The following is a 22,129-nucleotide window of genomic DNA, read 5'->3' as shown; positions in this document are numbered from 1 at the left end:
TCACATTCTGCAGGCCTCGGTAGCGTTTTGTTTGTCCAGGAATAAACATATTAGCCTTCCTAGCTACTATGGTTATCTCAGACAGGCAGAGTTATTGGTAGGGCTTTAGAAAGGGGATGTCGCAGAGACAGGAGACCATTGTACTGGCTTGCAGTGAAACAACAGACCCTTCAGCTACCGTAGCAGCGTAAATAGGGAACCTGATATGTGTGTCACTGACTACATTGGCTGTTTTCTGTCTGAACTGTGTCTTGAGACCAAAATCTTTCCGTTACACTACCCACTACTTTCAGAGACCAAGGTGCTGTACATCATTTTCAGTGGAAGGCAGGTGGCATCTATGCCCTAATGGGGCGGTAGGTAGCCTAGTGGTCAGACCGTTGGGCAAGTTCCCGAAAGGTTGCTAGATCGAATCCCCGAGCTGACAAGGTACAAATCTGTTGTTCTGCCCCTGAACAAGGCAGTTTAACCCACTGTTCCTAGGCCGTCATTGAAAATAAGAATTTGTTCTTAACTGACTTCCCTAGTTAAATAAAAATACAAATTAATGCAAGACATCAATTTATTTATTTTTGTATTTATATTGTACTTTTGTCAGGCTATATGTTGGCAAAATAGAGAGGTTGTAACACAAAGTTGATCATTTTTAGCTCCAACTTTATGCCATTTTGTTTTTGCGTTGTGACTTCTCGATACACAGAAGTTGAAACATGCCGTTTCATCTGTCTGTAACTAGTTCTCTCCGTGTGTCATAGTGAGGGTGTCAGAGGCGCGCCAGCCATGAGGGGATGGCAGGAAGGGAAGGGTGGGTCTGTCACTCGTATCACACCGGCTACAGCCCATGTGTGAACTTCAATGTGTCGGCCTAAATAAGGAAAGAAGCGGATAACTAGGCGTAAATGAAGCTGCTGTTGGTTCATGATTTAGCGCGAAGTTTTTCAAATGTAGACTTACGCAAACCATCCTTCTCCTAAAAGGACCTTTCTACCATGACCAAAAATATAAACGCAACATGAAACAATTTGAAAGATTTTACTGAGTTACAGTTCATATAAGGAATGTTGCATTTACATTTTTGTTCAGTGTATATAAATGTTTTTGATTGGGTGAAGAAAAAAAAAATCGCTATAGTTATTCTTTTTGACTATATATCGTCTTGACAATAACGGTTGTACCTGCACCAACACTTTTACTTCATAGCTTCTTCGTCTTCTTTATTGATTTATTTAACACTTTTTTGGTTACTACATGATTCCATATGTTATATTACATAGTTTTGATGTCTTCACTATTATTCTACAATGTAGAAAATAAAGAAAAACCCTTGAATGAGTAGGTATCCAAACTTTTGACTGGTACTGAATGTCAGGGATGGGCAACTTTGATAGGGGGGGGGGGGGGGGGGGGAAACAAATCTGAACTCATCTTGAGGGGCCACAGTGGCTCTTGGGTCTGTGTACCCACATGCATACTCACACATGCAGTCAGAGCCGGCCATAGTCTTTTGGGGGCCCTAAGTGAAATCTTGTTGGAAGACAAAAATGTGCTCTCCTTCTTACTGCCTCTCCCCTCTTACTGCCTCTCCCCTCTTACTGCCTCTCTCCTCTTACTGCCTCTCCCCTCTTACTGCGTCTCCCCTCATACTGCCTCTCCCCTCTTACTGCCTCTCCCCTCTTACTGCCTCTCCTCTCTTACTGCCTCTCTCCTCTTACTGCCTCTCCCCTCATACTGCCTCTCCCCTCTTACTGCCTCTCCCCTCTTACTGCCTCTCCCCTCTTACTGCCTCTCCCCTCGTACTGCCTCTCCTCGTACTGCCTCTCCCTCTTACTGCCTCTCCCCTCTTACTGCCTCTCCCCTCTTACTGCCTCTCCTCTTACTGCCTCTCCCCTCTTACTGCCTCTCCCCTCTTACTGCCTCTCCCCTCTTACTGCCTCTCCTCTTACTGCCTCTCCCCTCTTACTGCCTCTCCCCTCTTACTGCCTCTCCCCTCTTACTGCCTCTCCTCTTACTGCCTCTCCCCTCTTACTGCCTCTCACCTCCTCTCCCCTCTTACGGCCTCTCCCCTCTTACTGCCTCTCCTCTCTTACTGCCTCTCCCCTCTTACTGCCTCTCCCCTCATACTGCCTCTCCCCTCTTACTGCCTCTCCTCTCTTACTGCCTCTCCCCTCTTACTGCCTCTCCCCTCATACTGCCTCTCCTCTCTTACTGCCTCTCCCCTCTTACTGCCTCTCCCCTCATACTGCCTCTCCCCTCTTACTGCCTCTCCTCTCTTACTGCCTCTCCCCTCTTACTGCCTCTCCCCTCTTACTGCCTCTCCCCTCTTACTGCCTCTCCCCTCTTACTGCCTCTGCCCTCTTACTGCCTCTCACCTCCTCTCCCCTCTTACGGCCTCTCCCCTCTTACTGCCTCTCCCCTCTTACTGCCTCTCACCTCCTCTCCCCTCTTACGGCCTCTCCCCTCTTACTGCCTCTCCTCTCTTACTGCCTCTCCCCTCTTACTGCCTCTCCCCTCATACTGCCTCTCCCCTCTTACTGCCTCTCCTCTCTTACTGCCTCTCCCCTCTTACTGCCTCTCCCCTCATACTGCCTCTCCTCTCTTACTGCCTCTCCCCTCTTACTGCCTCTCCCCTCATACTGCCTCTCCCCTCTTACGGCCTCTCCCCTCTTACGGCCTTTCCCCTCTTACTGCCTCTCCCCTCTTACTGCCTCTCCCCTCTCACCTCCTCTCCCCTCTTACGGCCTCTCCCCTCTTACTGCCTCTCCCCTCTCACCTCCTCTCCCCTCTCACCTCCTCTCCCCTCTTACGGCCTCTCCCCTCTTACGGCCTCTCCCCTCTTACTGCCTCTCCCCTCTTACTGCCTCTCCCCTCTCACCTCCTCTCCTCTCTTACTGCCTCTCCCCTCTTACGGCCTCTCCTCTCTTACTGCCTCTCCCCTCTTACTGCCTCTCCTCTCTTACTGCCTCTCCCCTCTTACGGCCTCTCCCCTCTTACTGCCTCTCCCCTCTTACTGCCTCTCACCTCCTCTCCTCTCTTACTGCCTCTCCCCTCTTACTGCCTCTCCCCTCTTACTGCCTTTCCCCTCTTACTGCCTCTCCTCTCTTACTGCCTCTCCCCTCTTACTGCCTCTCCTCTCTTACTGCCTCTCCTCTCTTACTGCCTCTCCCCTCTTACTGCCTCTCCTCTCTTACTGCCTCTCCCCTCTTACTGCCTCTCCCCTCTTACTGCCTCTCCTCTCTTACTGCCTCTCCCCTCTTACTGCCTCTCCTCTCTTACTGCCTCTCCCCTCTCACCTCCTCTCCCCTCTTACTGCCTCTCCCCTCTTACTGCCTCTCCTCTCTTACTGCCTCTCCCCTCTTACTGCCTCTCCCCTCATACTGCCTCTCCCCTCTTACTGCCTCTCCTCTCTTACTGCCTCTCCCCTCTTACTGCCTCTCCCCTCTTACTGTCTCTCCCCTCTTACTGCCTCTCCCCTCTTACTGCCTCTGCCCTCTTACTGCCTCTCACCTCCTCTCCCCTCTTACTGCCTCTCCCCTCTTACTGCCTCTGCCCTCTTACTGCCTCTCACCTCCTCTCCCCTCTTACTGCCTCTCCTCTCTTACTTACGGCCTTTCCTCTCTTACTGCCTCTCCCCTCTTACTGCCTCTGCCCTCTTACTGCCTCTCACCTCCTCTCCCCTCTTACTGCCTCTCCCCTCTCACCTCCTCTCCCCTCTTACTGCCTCTCCTCTCTTACTTACGGCCTTTCCTCTCTTACTGCCTCTCCCCTCTTACTGCCTCTGCCCTCTTACTGCCTCTCCCCTCTTACTGCCTCTCCCCTCTTACTGCCTCTCACCTCCTCTCCTCTCTTACTGCCTCTCCCCTCTTACTGCCTCTGCCCTCTTACTGCCTCTCCCCTCTTACTGCCTCTGCCCTCTTACTGCCTCTGCCCTCTTACGGCCTCTCCCCTCTTACTGCCTCTCACCTCCTCTCCTCTCTTACTGCCTCTCCCCTCTTACTGCCTCTGCCCTCTTACTGCCTCTCCCCTCTTACTGCCTCTCCCCTCTTACTGCCTCTCCCCTCTTACTGCCTCTCCCCTCTTACTGCCTCTCCCCTCTTACTGCCTCTCCCCTCTTACTGCCTCTCCCCTCTTACTGCCTCTCCTCTCTTACTGCCTCTCCCCTCTTACTGCCTCTCCTCTTTTACTGCCTCTCCCCTCTCACCTCCTCTCCTCTCTTACTGCCTCTCCCCTCTTACTGCCTCTCCCCTCTTACTGCCTCTCCTCTCTTACTGCCTCTCCCCTCTTACCCTCTCTCCCCTCTTACTGCCTCTCCTCTCTTACTGCCTCTCCCCTCTTACCCTCTCTCCCCTCTTACTGCCTATCCCCTCTTACTGCCTCTCCCCTCATACTGCCTCTCCCCTCTTACTGCCTCTCCCCTCTTACTGCCTCTCCCCTCTTACTGCCTCTCCCCTCTTACTGCCTCTCTCTCTTACTGCCTCTCTCTCTTACTGCCTCTCTCTCCTACTGCCTCTCCCCTCTTACTGCCTCTCCCCTCTTACTGCCTCTCCCCTCTTACTGCCTCTCCTCTCTTACTGCCTCTCCCCTCTTACTGCCTCTCCTCTTTTACTGCCTCTCCCCTCTCACCTCCTCTCCTCTCTTACTGCCTCTCCCCTCTTACTGCCTCTCCCCTCTTACTGCCTCTCCTCTCTTACTGCCTCTCCCCTCTTACCCTCTCTCCCCTCTTACTGCCTCTCCTCTCTTACTGCCTCTCCCCTCTTACCCTCTCTCCCCTCTTACTGCCTATCCCCTCTTACTGCCTCTCCCCTCATACTGCCTCTCCCCTCTTACTGCCTCTCCCCTCTTACTGCCTCTCCCCTCTTACTGCCTCTCTCTCTTACTGCCTCTCCCCTCTTACTGCCTCTCCTCTCTTACTGCCTCTCCTCTCTTACTTACGGCCTCTCCCCTCTTTCTGCCTCTCCTCTCCCCTCTTACGGCCTTTCCCCTCTTACTGCCTCTCTCCTCTTTTACTGCCTCTCCTCTCTTTTACTGCCTCTCCCCTCTTACGGCCTCTCCTCTCTTACGGCCTCTCCTCTCTTACGGCCTCTCCCCTCTTACTGCCTCTCCCCTCTTACTGCCTCTCCCCTCTTACTGCCTCTCACCTCCTCTCCTCTCTTACTGCCTCTCCCCTCTTACTGCCTCTCCCCTCTTACTGCCTCTCCCCTCTTACTGCCTCTCCTCTCTTACTGCCTCTCCCCTCTTACCCTCTCTCCCCTCTTACTGCCTCTCCTCTCTTACTGCCTCTCCCCTCTTACCCTCTCTCCCCTCTTACTGCCTATCCCCTCTTACTGCCTCTCCCCTCTTACTGCCTCTCCCCTCTTACTGCCTCTCCCCTCTTACTGCCTCTCTCTCTTACTGCCTCTCCCCTCTTACTGCCTCTCCTCTCTTACTGCCTCTCCTCTCTTACTTACGGCCTCTCCCCTCTTTCTGCCTCTCCTCTCCCCTCTTACGGCCTTTCCCCTCTTACTGCCTCTCTCCTCTTTTACTGCCTCTCCTCTCTTTTACTGCCTCTCCCCTCTTACGGCCTCTCCTCTCTTACGGCCTCTCCCCTCTTACTGCCTCTCCCCTCTTACTGCCTCTCCCCTCTTACTGCCTCTCACCTCCTCTCCTCTCTTACTGCCTCTCCCCTCTTACTGCCTCTCCCCTCTTACTGCCTCTCCCCTCTTACTGCCTCTCCTCTCTTACTGCCTCTCCTCTCTTACTGCCTCTCCCCTCTTACTGCCTCTCCCCTCTTACTGCCTCTCCCCTCTTACTGCCTCTCCCCTCTTACTGCCTCTCCTCTCTTACTGCCTCTCCTCTCTTACTGCCTCTCCCCTCTTACTGCCTCTCCTCTCTTACTGCCTCTCCTCTCTTACTGCCTCTCCCCTCTTACTGCCTCTCCCCTCTTACTGCCTCTCCTCTCTTACTGCCTCTCCTCTCTTACTGCCTCTCCCCTCTTACTGCCTCTCCCCTCTTACTGCCTCTCCTCTCTTACTGCCTCTCCTCTCTTTCTGCCTCTCCCCTCTTACTGCCTCTCCTCTCTTACTGCCTCTCCTCTCTTACTGCCTCTCCCCTCTTACTGCCTCTCCTCTCTTACTGCCTCTCCTCTCTTACTGCCTCTCCCCTCTTACTGCCTCTCCTCTCTTACTGCCTCTCCTCTCTTACTGCCTCTCCCCTCTTACTGCCTCTCCTCTCTTACTGCCTCTCCTCTCTTACTGCCTCTCCCCTCTTACTGCCTCTCCTCTCTTACTGCCTCTCCCCTCTTACTGCCTCTCCCCTCTTACTGCCTCTCCTCTCTTACTGCCTTTCCCCTCTTACTGCCTCTCCTCTCTTACTGCCTCTCCTCTCTTACTGCCTCTCCCCTCTTACTGCCTCTCCTCTCTTACTGCCTCTCCTCTCTTACTGCCTCTCCCCTCTTACTGCCTCTCCCCTCTTACTGCCTCTCACCTCCTCTCCTCTCTTACTGCCTCTCCCCTCTTACTGCCTCTCCCCTCTTACTGCCTCTCCCCTCTTACGGCCTTTCCTCTCTTACTGCCTCTCCTCTCTTACTGCCTCTCCCCTCTTACTGCCTCTCCCCTCTTACTGCCTCTCCCCTCTTACTGCCTCTCCCCTCTTACTGCCTCTCCTCTCTTACTGCCTCTCCTCTCTTACTGCCTCTCCCCTCTTACTGCCTCTCCCCTCTTACTGCCTCTCCCCTCTTACTGCCTCTCCCCTCTTACTGCCTCTCCCCTCTTACTGCCTCTCCCCTCTTACTGCCTCTCCTCTCTTACTGCCTCTCCTCTCTTACTGCCTCTCCCCTCTTACTGCCTCTCCTCTCTTACTGCCTCTCCCCTCTTACTGCCTCTCCCCTCTTACTGCCTCTCCCCTCTTACTGCCTCTCCCCTCTTACTGCCTCTCCTCTCTTACTGCCTCTCCCCTCTTACTGCCTCTCCCCTCTTACTGCCTCTCACCTCCTCTCCTCTCTTACTGCCTCTCCCCTCTTACTGCCTCTCCTCTCTTACTGCCTCTCCCCTCTTACTGCCTCTCCCCTCTTACTGCCTCTCCCCTCTTACTGCCTCTCCCCTCTTACTGCCTCTCACCTCCTCTCCTCTCTTACTGCCTCTCCCCTCTTACTGCCTCTCCCCTCTTACTGCCTCTCTCCTCTTTTACTGCCTCTCCTCTCTTTTACTGCCTCTCCCCTCTTACGGCCTCTCCTCTCTTACGGCCTCTCCCCTCTTACTGCCTCTCCCCTCTTACTGCCTCTCACCTCCTCTCCTCTCATACTGCCTCTCCTCTCTTACTTACGGCCTTTCCTCTCTTACTGCCTCTCCCCTCTTACGGCCTCTCCCCTCTTACTGCCTCTCACCTCCTCTCCTCTCTTACTGCCTCTCCTCTCTTACTGCCTCTCCCCTCTTACGGCCTCTCCCCTCTTACTGCCTCTCACCTCCTCTCCTCTCTTACTGCCTCTCCCCTCTTACTGCCTCTCCCCTCTTACTGCCTCTCCCCTCTTACTGCCTTTCCCCTCTTACTGCCTCTCCTCTCATACTGCCTCTCCCCTCTTACTGCCTCTCCTCTCTTACTGCCTCTCCTCTCTTACTGCCTCTCCTCTCTTACTGCCTCTCCCCTCTTACTGCCTCTCCCCTCTTACTGCCTCTCCCCTCTTACTGCCTCTCCCCTCTTACTTCCTCTCCCCTCTTACTGCCTCTCCCCTCTTACTGCCTCTCCCCTCTTACTGCCTCTCCCTTCTTACTGCCTCTGCCCTCTTACTTCCCCTCTTACTGCCTCTCCTCTCTTACTGCCTCTCCCCTCTTACTGCCTCTCCCCTCTTACTGCCTCTCCCCTCTTACTGCCTCTCCCCTCTTACTTCCTCTCCCCTCTTACTGCCTCTCCCCTCTTACTGCCTCTCCCTTCTTACTGCCTCTGCCCTCTTACTGCCTCTCACCTCCTCTCCCCTCTTACTGCCTCTCCCCTCTTACTGCCTCTCCCCTCTTACTTCCCCTCTTACTGCCTCTCCTCTCTTACTGCCTCTCCTCTCTTACTGCCTCTCCCCTCTTACTGCCTCTCCCCTCTTACTGCCTCTCCCCTCTTACTGCCTCTCCCCTCTTACTGCCTCTCCTCTCTTACTGCCTCTCCTCTCTTACTGCCTCTCCCCTCTTACTGCCTCTCCCCTCTTACTGCCTCTCCCCTCTTACTGCCTCTCCCTTCTTACTGCCTCTGCCCTCTTACTGCCTCTCACCTCCTCTCCCCTCTTACTGCCTCTCCCCTCTCACCTCCTCTCCCCTCTTACTGCCTCTCCTCTCTTACTTACGGCCTTTCCTCTCTTACTGCCTCTCACCTCCTCTCCCCTCTTACTGCCTCTCCTCTCTTACTTACGGCCTTTCCTCTCTTACTGCCTCTCACCTCCTCTCCCCTCTTACTGCCTCTCCTCTCTTACTTACGGCCTTTCCTCTCTTACTGCCTCTGCCCTCTTACTGCCTCTCACCTCCTCTCCCCTCTTACTGCCTCTCCCCTCTTACTGCCTCTCCCCTCTTACTGCCTCTCCTCTCTTACTTCCTCTCTCACTGCCTCTCCCCTCTTACTGCCTCTCCTCTCTTACTGCCTCTCCCCTCTTACTTCCTCTCTCACTGCCTCTCCCCTCTTACTGCCTCTCCCCTCTTACTGCCTCTCCCCTCTTACTGCCTCTCCTCTCTTACTGCCTCTCCTCTCTTACTGCCTCTCCCCTCTTACTGCCTCTCCCCTCTTACTGCCTCTCCCCTCTTACTGCCTCTCCCCTCTTACTGCCTCTCCTCTCTTACTGCCTCTCCTCTCTTACTGCCTCTCCCCTCTTACTGCCTCTCCCCTCTTACTGCCTCTCCCCTCTTACTGCCTCTCCCCTCTTACTGCCTCTCCCCTCTTACTGCCTCTCCCCTCTTACTGCCTCTCCTCTCTTACTGCCTCTCCTCTCTTACTGCCTCTCCCCTCTTACTGCCTCTCCTCTCTTACTGCCTCTCCCCTCTTACTGCCTCTCCCCTCTTACTGCCTCTCCCCTCTTACTGCCTCTCCCCTCTTACTGCCTCTCCTCTCTTACTGCCTCTCCCCTCTTACTGCCTCTCCCCTCTTACTGCCTCTCACCTCCTCTCCTCTCTTACTGCCTCTCCCCTCTTACTGCCTCTCCTCTCTTACTGCCTCTCCCCTCTTACTGCCTCTCCCCTCTTACTGCCTCTCCCCTCTTACTGCCTCTCCCCTCTTACTGCCTCTCACCTCCTCTCCTCTCTTACTGCCTCTCCCCTCTTACTGCCTCTCCCCTCTTACTGCCTCTCTCCTCTTTTACTGCCTCTCCTCTCTTTTACTGCCTCTCCCCTCTTACGGCCTCTCCTCTCTTACGGCCTCTCCCCTCTTACTGCCTCTCCCCTCTTACTGCCTCTCACCTCCTCTCCTCTCATACTGCCTCTCCTCTCTTACTTACGGCCTTTCCTCTCTTACTGCCTCTCCCCTCTTACGGCCTCTCCCCTCTTACTGCCTCTCACCTCCTCTCCTCTCTTACTGCCTCTCCTCTCTTACTGCCTCTCCCCTCTTACGGCCTCTCCCCTCTTACTGCCTCTCACCTCCTCTCCTCTCTTACTGCCTCTCCCCTCTTACTGCCTCTCCCCTCTTACTGCCTCTCCCCTCTTACTGCCTTTCCCCTCTTACTGCCTCTCCTCTCATACTGCCTCTCCCCTCTTACTGCCTCTCCTCTCTTACTGCCTCTCCTCTCTTACTGCCTCTCCTCTCTTACTGCCTCTCCCCTCTTACTGCCTCTCCCCTCTTACTGCCTCTCCCCTCTTACTGCCTCTCCCCTCTTACTTCCTCTCCCCTCTTACTGCCTCTCCCCTCTTACTGCCTCTCCCCTCTTACTGCCTCTCCCTTCTTACTGCCTCTGCCCTCTTACTTCCCCTCTTACTGCCTCTCCTCTCTTACTGCCTCTCCCCTCTTACTGCCTCTCCCCTCTTACTGCCTCTCCCCTCTTACTGCCTCTCCCCTCTTACTTCCTCTCCCCTCTTACTGCCTCTCCCCTCTTACTGCCTCTCCCTTCTTACTGCCTCTGCCCTCTTACTGCCTCTCACCTCCTCTCCCCTCTTACTGCCTCTCCCCTCTTACTGCCTCTCCCCTCTTACTTCCCCTCTTACTGCCTCTCCTCTCTTACTGCCTCTCCCCTCTTACTGCCTCTCCCCTCTTACTGCCTCTCCCCTCTTACTGCCTCTCCCCTCTTACTGCCTCTCCCCTCTTACTGCCTCTCCTCTCTTACTGCCTCTCCTCTCTTACTGCCTCTCCCCTCTTACTGCCTCTCCCCTCTTACTGCCTCTCCCCTCTTACTGCCTCTCCCTTCTTACTGCCTCTGCCCTCTTACTGCCTCTCACCTCCTCTCCCCTCTTACTGCCTCTCCCCTCTCACCTCCTCTCCCCTCTTACTGCCTCTCCTCTCTTACTTACGGCCTTTCCTCTCTTACTGCCTCTCACCTCCTCTCCCCTCTTACTGCCTCTCCTCTCTTACTTACGGCCTTTCCTCTCTTACTGCCTCTCACCTCCTCTCCCCTCTTACTGCCTCTCCTCTCTTACTTACGGCCTTTCCTCTCTTACTGCCTCTGCCCTCTTACTGCCTCTCACCTCCTCTCCCCTCTTACTGCCTCTCCCCTCTTACTGCCTCTCCCCTCTTACTGCCTCTCCTCTCTTACTTCCTCTCTCACTGCCTCTCCCCTCTTACTGCCTCTCCTCTCTTACTGCCTCTCCCCTCTTACTGCCTCTCCCCTCTTACTGCCTCTCCTCTCTTACTGCCTCTCCCCTCTTACTGCCTCTCCCCTCTTACTGCCTCTCCCCTCTTACTGCCTCTCCCCTCTTACTTCCTCTCTCACTGCCTCTCCCCTCTTACTGCCTCTCCTCTCTTACTGCCTCTCCCCTCTTACTGCCTCTCCTCTCTTACTGCCTCTCCCCTCTTACTGCCTCTCCCCTCTTACTGCCTCTCACCTCCTCTCCCCTCTTACTGCCTCTCCCCTCTTACTGCCTCTCCCCTCTTACTTCCTCTCTCACTGCCTCTCCCCTCTTACTGCCTCTCCCCTCTTACTGCCTCTCCCCTCTTACTGCCTCTCCCCTCTTACTGCCTCTCCTCTCTTACTGCCTCTCCACTCTTACTGCCTCTCCTCTCTTACTTACTGCCTCTCCTCTCTTACTTACGGCCTCTCCCCTCTTACTGCCTCTCTCCTCTTACTGCCTCTCCCCTCTTACTGCCTCTGCCCTCTTACTGCCTCTCCCCTCTCCCCTCTTACGGCCTCTCCCCTCTTACTGCCTCTCCCCTCTTACTGCCTCTCCCCTCTTACTGCCTCTCCCCTCTTACTGCCTCTGCCCTCTTACTGCCTCTCCCCTCTCCCCTCTTACGGCCTCTCCCCTCTTACTGCCTCTCCCCTCTTACTGCCTCTCCCCTCTCACCTCCTCTCCCCTCTTACGGCCTCTCCCCTCTTACTGCCTCTCCCCTCTTACTGCCTCTCCCCTCTTACTGCCTCTCCCCTCTTACTGCCTCTCCCCTCATACTGCCTCTCCCCTCTTACTGCCTCTCCTCTCTTACTGCCTCTCCCCTCTTACTGCCTCTCCTCTCTTACTGCCTCTCCCCTCATACTGCCTCTCCCCTCTTACTGCCTCTCCTCTCTTTCTGCCTCTCCCCTCTTACTGCCTCTCCTCTCTTACTGCCTCTCCCCTCATACTGCCTCTCCCCTCTTACTGCCTCTCCTCTCTTACTGCCTCTCTCCTCTTACTGCCTTTCCCCTCATACTGCCTTTCCCCTCATACTGCCTCTCCTCTCTTACTGCCTCTCCTCTCTTACTGCCTCTCCCCTCATACTGCCTCTCCCCTCTTACTGCCTCTCCTCTCTTACTGCCTCTCCCCTCTTACGGCCTCCTCCCTCTTACGGCCTCTCTTTCTCTATTTTCCCTCCTTCCATTTTTCCACCAGGATTTCTCTTTCCCCGTCATCCACCGCCCCTTCTCTCTCTCTCTCTCTTTCTTTATCTCTAGACTTTCTATCCCTCTTTTCATCCATCCTTCGAGTGTGTCTCTTTACTCCTGTTTCTGTTCACTCCTCAATCCTCCCTCTATATTTGAGTTGGTTAAGGTGACCATTGATTTTAGACTGCTGACCAGATTATCTGTTGCTACTGATGCCGTTCTACAAGTGAACAATACCATTTTTAATTCAATAGATTACACAAAATGGTTCAAAGCACTTCCTGGAAAGGTACAGTGAAATGAAATAGAAATTAAGTCATTTTCCTCCTCCCTTCTCATCCTCTCAGGGCTGGCTTTGGCCGGACGAAGCCGCTCAAGATGAACATGGTGAAGAGGATCATGGGTAGGCCGCGGCAGGAGGAGTGTAGCCCGCAAGACAATGCACTTGGCCTCATGCACCTCAGACGCCTCTTCTCAGAGCTCTGCCACCCACCACGTCACATGACCCAGAAGGAGCAGGAGGAAAAGCTCTACATGATGCTGCCCGTTTTCAACAGGGTGAGAAGGGGTTATGATTGGTTGGTTGGTTGATTGATTGATTGGAGGACAAGCTCTGCATGATGTTGCCAGTTTTCAACATGGTGAGAGTCAAACTCAGTGCTTGGTGGCTTGGCTTGCATCTCACTCAATAGATCTCTGCGAAGGTTAAGTTCATGTGTTAAATTTACTGATGTGAATTAGAGGAAAGAAAGCAGAGTTACACATGAAGTCCTACCTGACTTGCCTACGGAGCAGCTACTGCCCCTCCCCACCTTCAGGCTATGCTCAAACACTACACCCCAACCTGAGCACTCCGATCTGCCACCTCTGGTTTCTTGGCCTCGGGAGGGCTGCTGCCGCTCAGCCCAATCAGAGCTCTTCTCTGTTCTGGCACCCCAATGGTGGAACCAGCTTCCCCCTGAAGCTAGGACAGCAGAGTCCGTGGCCATTTTCCCCCTGAAGCTAGGACAGCAGAGTCCCTGTCCAGCTTCCCCCTGAAACTAGGACAGCAGAGTCCCTGGCCATTTTCCCCCTGAAGCTAGGACAGCAGAGTCCCTGGCCATCTTCCCCCTGAAACTAGGACAGAAGACCCCCTAGCTACTAAACCCCTAGCTACTGAACCCCCTAGCTACTGAACCCTTAGCCCCTAGCTACTGAACCCTCTAGCTACTGAACCCCCTAGCTACTGAACCCCTAGCTACTAAACCCCTAGCTACTAAACCCCTAGGTACTGAACCCCCTAGCTACTAAACCCCTAGCTACTAAACCCCTAGCTACTGACCCCCTAGCTACTGACCCCCTAGCTACTAAACCCCTAGCTACTAAACCCCTAGCTACTAAACCCCTAGCTACTAAACCCCTAGCTACCAAACCCCTAGCTACCAAACCCCTAGCTACCAGACCCCCTAGCTACTAAACCCCTAGCTACTGACCCCCTAGCTACTGACCCCCTAGCTACTGAACCCTTAGCTACTGAACCCCCTAGCTACTAAACCCCTAGCTACTGAACCCCCTAGCTACTGAACCCCCTAGCTACTAAACCCCTAGCTACTAAACCCCTAGCTACTGAACCCCCTAGCTACTGAACCCCCTAGCTACTAAACCCCTAGCTACTAAACCCCTAGCTACTGAACCCCTAGTTACTGAACCCCCCCAGTTACTGAACCCCCTAGCTACTAAACCCCTAGCTACTGAACCCCCTAGCTACTGACCCCCTAGCTACTGAACCCCTAGCTACTGAACCCCTAGCTACTGAACCCCCTAGCTACTAAACCCCTAGCTACTAAACCCCTAGCTACTGAACCCCCTAGCTACTAAACCCCCTAGCTACTAAACCCCCTAGCTACTAAACCCCTAGCTACTAAACCCCTAGCTACTAAACCCCTAGCTACTAAACCCCTAGCTACTGAACCCCTAGCTACTGAACCCCTAGCTACTGAACCCCCTAGCTACTGAACCCCCTAGCTACTGAACCCCCTAGCTACTGACCCCCTAGCTACTGAACCCCTAGCTACTGAACCCCTAGCAACTGAACCCCTAGCTACTGAACCCCCTAGCTACTAAACCCCTAGCTACTAAACCCCTAGCTACTGAACCCCCTAGCTAATAAACCCCTAGCTACTAAACCCCTAGCTACTAAACCCCTAGCTACTGAACCCCCTAGCTACTGAACCCCTAGCTACTAAACCCCTAGCTACTAAACCCCTAGTTACTGAACCTCCTAGTTACTGAACCCCCTAGCTACTAAACCCCTAGCTACTGAACCCCTAGCTACTGACTGTGATGTTTGGTTGTCCCACCTAGCTATCTAAGATGAATGCACTACCTTTAAGTCTCTCTGGATAAGAGTATCTGCTAAATGACTAGGATGTAAAACATATAGGTGGGCCTTGGTGTGTGTGTGTGTGTGTGTGTCCATGTGTGACTGTTCAAATCAAATCACATTGTATTTGTCAGATGTGTCCCGAATACAACAGGTGTAGTACAGTGAAATGCTTACTTACAAGCCCTTAACCAACAATGCAGTTGAAGAAAATACCCCCCAAAAATGTAAGAGATAAGAACAACAAATGATTAAAGAGCAGCAGTAAATAACAATAGCAGGGCTATATACAGGGGGTACCGATACAGAGTCAATGTGGAGGCTATATACAGGGGGTACCGGTACAGAGTCAATGTGGAGGCTATATACAGGGGTTACCAGTACAGAGTCAATGTGGAGGCTATATACAGGGGGTACCGGTACAGAGTCAATGTGGAGGTTATATACAGGGGTGTACCGGTACAGAGTCAATGTGGAGGCTATATACAGGGGGTACCGGGTACAGAGTCAATGTGGAGGCTATATACAGGGGGTACCGGTACAGAGTCAATGTGGAGGCTATATACAGGGGGTACCGGTACAGAGTCAATGTGGAGGCTATATACAGGGGGTACCGGTACAGAGTCAATGTGGAGGCTATATACAGGGGGTACCGGTACAGAGTCAATGTGGAGGCTATATACAGGGGGTACCGGTACAGAGTCAATGTGGAGGCTATATACAGGGGGTACCGGTACAGAGTCAATGTGCGGGGGCACCGGTTAGTTGAGGTAATATGTACATGTAGGTAGAGTTATTAAAGTGACTATGAATAGATAATAACAGAGTAGCAGCAGCGTAGAAGAGGGGGGGGGCAATGCAAATAGTCTGGGTAGCCGTTTGATTAGATGTTCAGGAGTCTTATGGCTTGGGGGGTAGAAGCTGTTTAGAAGCCTCTTGGACCTAGACTTGGCGCTCCGGTACCGCTTGCCGTGCGGTAGCAGAGAGAACAGTCTATGACTAGGGTGGATGGAGTCTTATGACAATTTTTAGGGACTTCCTTTTGATTGTTAACCTTTGACCTTTTGCAGGTGTTTGGTAATGCTCCCCCCAGCACCATGACGGAGAAGTTCCAGGACCTCCTTCAGTTCACTACCCAGGTGTCCCGGCTCATGGTCACTGAGATCAGACGGAGGGCCTCCAACAAGTCCACAGGTCAGTGGATTTATTTAACCAGATGGTCCCGTTGAGGTCAGAAGAACTCTTTCCCAAGGGAGGGGCTACACGTGTCTCACTGTTCCCCTAAAATATATATTTTGGCCTATTTCATGTGTCAGTCTTAAGTCAACTTCGCTGCAACGTTTTTTTTGCCTGCTACAGTACATCGCCAGGGCTGTTGCTAAGCTGCCACCCCGTACTAATTAAACATACTGTGGGTGGTTAAAGTCTCCTCAATTTAGATCATGTCAGGTTTGTCTGAGCACAGCAGTTCTTAATCACAGCTTCTGATCTAACGCTACAGCCCTTCACAGCTTCTGATCTGACGCTACAGCCCTTCACAGATTCTTATCTAACGCTACAGCCCTTCACAGCTTCTGATCTAACGCTACAGCCCTTCACAGATTCTTATCTAACGCTACAGCCCTTCACAGCTTCTGATCTGACGCTACAGCCCTTCACAGCTTCTTATCTAACTCTACAGCCCTTCACAGCTTCTGATCTAACACTACAGCCCTTCACAGCTTCTGATCTGACGCTACAGCCCTTCACAGATTCTTATCTAACGCTACAGCCCTTCACAGATTCTTATCTAACGCTACAGCCCTTCACAGATTCTTATCTAACGCTACAGCCCTTCACAGCTTCTGATCTGACGCTACAGCCCTTCACAGCTTCTGATCTAACACTACAGCCCTTCACAGCTTCTTATCTGACGCTACAGCCCTTCACAGCTTCTTATCTAACGCTACAGCCCTTCACAGCTTCTGATCAAACGCTACAGCCCTTCACAGCTTCTGATCTAACGCTACAGCCCTTCACAGCTTCTTATCTGATGCTACAGCCCTTCACAGCTTCTTATCTAACGCTACAGCCCTTCACAGCTTCTGATCTGACGCTACAGCCCTTCACAGCTTCTTATCTGATGCTACAGCCCTTCACAGCTTCTGATCTAACGCTACAGCCCTTCACAGCTTCTGATCTGACGTTACAGCCCTTCACAGCTTCTGATCTGACGTTACAGCCCTTCACAGCTTCTGATCTGATGCTACAGCTCGTCAGTATCAGTGGAGCTGTCTTGTTATTTGTGCTAGCTCAGATAGGTGTCCAAGCAACAGCTCTAGAGCAACATTACCAAAATACCAACTAACTTATTACCTTGATTCTCACTGCTCAGTGTTGGAGCTCGTAAGCTGGATGGATGAAGTGGCCTCTCGTGATGATTTATACACATGGCCCCTGGTCTGGTTTGAGATGCTTTATACACCTGTTTTGGGTGAAATGTGGACCTAACTGACAGAGAAGGAGTGAGGGATGGAGTGAGGGAAAAGAGGACTGGCTTATGATCAGAGGGATGGATGGAGTAAAGCTGTCACTCAGCTTGACCATCCTTTGATATACTACATGACCAAAAGTATGTGGACACCTGTTCGTGGGAACATCTCATTCCAAAATCATGGGCATTAATATAGAGTTGGTCCCCCCCTTTGCTGCTATAACAGCCTCCACTCTTCTGGGAAGGCTTTCCACTAGATGTTTGAACATTGCTGCAGGGACTTGCTTCCATTCAGCCACAAGAGCATTAGTGAGGTCGGGCACTGATGTTGGGCGATAAAGCCTGGCTCATAGCCAGCGTTCGAATTCATCCCACAGGTGTTCGATGGGGTTGAGGTCAGGGCCCCTGTGCAGGCCAGTCAAGTTCTTCCACACTGATCTTGACAAACCATTTCTGTATGGACCTTGCTTTGTGCACGGGGGCTTTGTCATGCTGAAACAGGAAAGAGCTTTCCCCAAACTGTTGCCACAAAGTTGGAAGCACAGAATTGTCTAAAAATGTCATTGTATGCTGTAGTGTTAAGATTTCCCTTCACTGCACTGGAACTAAGGGGCCTGAACCATGAAAAACAGGCCCAGACCATTATTCCTCCTCCACCGAACTTTACAGTTGGCACTATGCATTGGGGCAGGTAGCGTTCTCCTGGTATCCGCCAAACCCAGATTCGTCTGTCGGACAGCCAGATGGTGAAGCGTGATTCATCACTCTCCAGAGAACGCGTTTCCACTGCTCCAGAGTCCAATCGCGGCAAGCTCTACACCACTCCAGCCGACGCTTTGCATTGCGCTTGGTGATCTTAGGCTTGTGTGCGGCTGCACGGCCATGGAAACCCTTTTCATGAAGCTCCAGTCTAACAGTTATTGTGCTGATGTTGCTTTAAGAGACAGTTTGGAACTTGGTAGTGAGTGTTGCAACTGAGGTCAGCACTCGTTAGTCCCGTTCTGTGAGCTTGTGTGGTCTACCACTTCACGGCTGAGCCTTTGTTGCTCCGAGACGTTTCCACTTCACAATAACAGCACTGACAGTTGACCGGGGGAAGCTCTAACAGGGCAGAAATTTGACTAACTGTCCTATGACGGTGCCATGTTGAAAGTCTGAGCACTTCAGTAATGCCATTCTACTGCCAATGTTTGTCTATGGAGATTGCATGGCTGTGTGCTCAATTTTATACACCTGTCAGCAAGGGGTGTGGCTGAAATAACTGAATCCACAAATTTAAAGAGGTGTCCACATACTTTTGAGCCACGTAGTGTTGTTCCATCCTGGAGAGAACACTGTGACTGCCAAGGATATCTTTACATGACTCCAGGCTTCACACTCCGACCTTTGCACCACAAGACTTCCCCGCATGGCTTTGTTACTGATCACGGACCGCATTTCATCACCTTGGAATTCATATACCGTCTGCTGTAATGCCACCACTGGAGATGAAACGATTCAGGCCCGGCTCGTGATATCCATCAGCAACAGATTTGAATTGAGAATGGAAAGTGAATGTGTTTAAATACAACAAATGTCTAACACGTCGAACACGAATCGCATTGATTCATTCCTCTAATCAAACCGAATCACACTGGATTCGTTTTAAACTAAAAAACATATCTCGTCCCTGTATCGGAAACCGTGTATCTAGCTAGATAACTGTACGTATCGTATCGCGTTGAAAGAGAAAGATGGACATTCGTAGTCACCACCGATTTATTACAATGTTATTATCTTCCAGAAATAATGGCTGAAAAGGGATTTTGATTAGGGTCAGTGATTCTGTATGAAAACAGAATGGGGAGCTGTTCGTTCATGATTCCCCTGTATGAAGACAGAATGGGGAGTTGTTCGTTCATGATTCCCCTGTATGAAGACAGAATGGGGAGCTGTTCGTTCATGATTCTCCTGTATGAAGACAGAATGGGGAGCTGTTCGTTCATGATTCTCCTGTATGAAGACAGAATGGGGAGCTGTTCGTTCATGATTCTCCTGTATGAAGACAGAATGGGGAGCTGTTCGTTCATGATTCCCCTGTATGAAGACAGAATGGGGAGCTGTTCATGATTCCCCTGTATGAAGACAGAATGGGGAGCTGTTCGTTCATGATTCCCCTGTATGAAGACAGAATGGGGAACTGTTCGTTCATGATTCCCCTGTATGAAGACAGAATGGGGAACTGTTCGTTCATGATTCCCCTGTATGAAGACAGAATGGGGAGCTGTTCGTTCATGATTCCCCTGTATGAAGACAGAATGGGGATCTGTTCATGATTCCCCTGTATGAAGACAGAATGGGGAGCTGTTCATGATTCCCCTGTATGAAGACAGAATGGGGAGCTGTTCATGATTCCCCTGTATGAAGACAGAATGGGGAGTTGTTCATGATTCCCCTGTATGAAGACAGAATGGGGAGCTGTTCATGATTCCCCTGTATGAAGACAGAATGGGGAGCTGTTCATGATTCCCCTGTATGAAGACAGAATGGGGAGCTGTTCATGATTCCCCTGTATGAAGACAGAATGGGGAGTTGTTCATGATTCCCCTGTATGAAGACAGAATGGGGAGTTGTTCATGATTCCCCTGTATGAAGACAGAATGGGGAGCTGTTCATGATTCCCCTGTATGAAGACAGAATGGGGAGTTGTTCGTTCATGATTCCCCTGTATGAAGACAGAATGGGGAGCTGTTCGTTCATGATTCCCCTGTATGAAGACAGAATGGGGAGTTGTTCGTTCATGATTCCCCTGTATGAAGACAGAATGGAGGGCTGTTCATGATTCCCCTGTATGAAGACAGAATGGGGAGTTGTTCGTTCATGATTCCCCTGTATGAAGACAGAATGGGGAGCTGTTCATGATTCCCCTGTATGAAGACAGAATGGGGAGCTGTTCATGATTCCCCTGTATGAAGACAGAATGGGGAGTTGTTCGTTCATGATTCCCCTGTATGAAGACAGAATGGGGAGTTGTTCATGATTCCCCTGTATGAAGACAGAATGGGGAGTTGTTCGTTCATGATTCCCCTGTATGAAGACAGAATGGGGAGCTGTTCATGATTCCCCTGTATGAAGACAGAATGGGGATCTGTTCATGATTCCCCTGTATGAAGACAGAATGGGGATCTGTTCATGATTCCCCTGTATGAAGACAGAATGGGGAGCTGTTCATGATTCCCCTGTATGAAGACAGAATGGGGAGCTGTTCAGTCATGATTCTCTGTATGAAAAGTTGGCCCCAACCAAAAGCTTTCAAAACCTCCTGCTAGTGTTTCCTCTGCTGTCGTCAGTTCTCTCTCCAGGTCAGTGTGTGTTATCAGTCTTCCTTTGACTACCGACCAACGGCACGGCAGCTCTAAAAGGAGAACTAAAACAGCTAGATACACAGCCAGTAGAGCCATAGTCCAGTTTATATTGTAATATAACACAGTCTATAATGATACTGTAATATACACATAGTCTGTAATGATACTGTAATATACACACAGTCTAGTTCCTATTGTAATATAACACAGTCTGTAATGATACTGTAATATAACACAGTCTATAATAATACTGTAATATAACACAGTCTGTTATGATACTGTAATATAACATAGTCTGTAATGATACTGTAATATAACACATAGTCTAGTTCCTATTGTAATATAACATAGTCTATAATGATACTGTAATATAACACAGTCTATAATGATACTGTTCTGCCTGCGGCTGTGGAACCCTGACCTGTCCACCGGACGTGCTACCTGTCCCAGACCTGCTGTTTTCAACTCTCTAGAGACAGCAGGAGCGGTAGAGATACTCTCAATGATCGGCTATGAAAAGCCAACTGACATTTACTCCTGAGGTGCTGACTTGCTGCACCCTCGATAACCACTGTGATTATTATTATTTGACCATGCGGTTGTTCTGTTATAATCTCCACCCGGCACAGCCAGAAGAGGACTGGCCACCCCTCATAGCCTGGTTCCTCTCTTGGTTTCTTCCTAGATTTTGGCCTTTCTAGGGAGTTTTTCCCTAGCCACCGTCCTTCTACACCTGCATTGCTTGCTGTTTGGGGGTTTAGGCTGGGTTTCTGTACAGTACTTTGAGATATCAGCTGATGTAAGAAGGGCTATATAAATACATTTGATTTGATAATATAACACACAGTCTGTTATGATACTGTAATATAACACAGTCTGTTATGATACTGATACTATGCTGTGTTTTTGCGTTCTCTCCACAGAGGCAGCCAGTGGAGCCATAGTCCAGTTTCTATTGTAATATAACACACAGTCTGTTATGATACTGATTCTATGCTGTGTGTGTGTGGTGTGTGGTGTGTGGTGTGTGTGTGTGTGTGTGTGTGTGGTGTGTGGTGTGTGTGTGTGTGTGTGTTCTCTCCACAGAGGCAGCCAGTAGAGCCATAGTCCAGTTCCTGGAGGTGAACCAGAGTGAAGAGGCGTCACGTGGCTGGATGCTACTGACCACCATCAACCTGCTAGCATCCTCTGGACAGGTGGGTGGTACGGGACAGGTGGGTGGTACCGGACAGGTGGGTGGTACGGGACAGGTGGTTGGTACCGGACAGGTGGGTGGTACCGGACAGGTGGGTGGTACGGGACAGGTGGGTGGTACGGGACAGGTGGGTGGTACCGGACAGGTGGGTGGTACGGGACAGGTGGGTGGTACGGGACAGGTGGGTCGTACGGGACAGGTGGGTGGTACGGGACAGGTAGGTGGTACGGGACAGGTGGGTGGTACGGGACAGGTGGGTGGTACGGGACAGGTGGGTGGTACGGGACAGGTGGGTGGTACGGGACAGGTGGGTGGTACCGGACAGGTGGGTGGTACCGGACAGGTGGGTGGTACGGGACAGGTGGGTGGTACGGGACAGGTGGGTGGTACCGGACAGGTGGGTGGTACCGGACAGGTGGGTGGTACTGTACTGAGCGTGTGTCTGTGTGTATCACCTAGGCTTGGGCGGTATACCGACAGTATGATTTTCAATATGGGGGAGGGGGGGGGGGTTCAGGGCTCCAGCTATGCATTTGGTTTTGCTAGCTTGCTAGCTAGGTTGCTAGCTAGGTTGCTAGCTAGGTTGCTAGCTTGCTAGCTAGGTTGCTATCTTGCAATATCAAGTTTCTTGGTTACAGCAGAGACCATCCATCCCTTCCTGGATCAAGATCGCTGCTGTCTAAATTGTTTTGTGCCTAATTTAAATTTAAAAAAGTTAATAATTACATTTGGAAAGAAATTGCGTTCCTAATATCATATACCCTGGTATGGTACAGGAACACTAGAACAATCTGGAGACCAACCAACCTTATTA

At 51.6% G+C, this 22,129-nt stretch overlaps 1 protein-coding gene across 1 annotated transcript in view; it reads left to right on the top strand.

Moving 5' to 3' along the window:
- wdfy3 (WD repeat and FYVE domain containing 3) overlaps positions 1-22,129 on the top strand; it is a gene marked incomplete in the record, with an annotated part of 271,946 nt that overhangs the window by 12,281 nt on the left and 237,536 nt on the right. Inside the window, 3 exon segments of the mRNA XM_055887856.1 lie at positions 12,289-12,499; positions 15,374-15,497; positions 21,207-21,316. Coding sequence (XP_055743831.1) covers positions 12,289-12,499; positions 15,374-15,497; positions 21,207-21,316 — 445 coding nt within the window.

The sequence above is a fragment of the Salvelinus fontinalis genome, chromosome 28 (assembly GCF_029448725.1).
Source record: "Salvelinus fontinalis isolate EN_2023a chromosome 28, ASM2944872v1, whole genome shotgun sequence".
NCBI classification, from domain to species: Eukaryota; Metazoa; Chordata; class Actinopteri; order Salmoniformes; family Salmonidae; genus Salvelinus; species Salvelinus fontinalis.
The sequence above is the reverse complement of the archived record's forward strand: the minus strand, read 5'-3'. Positions and strand labels throughout refer to the sequence as shown.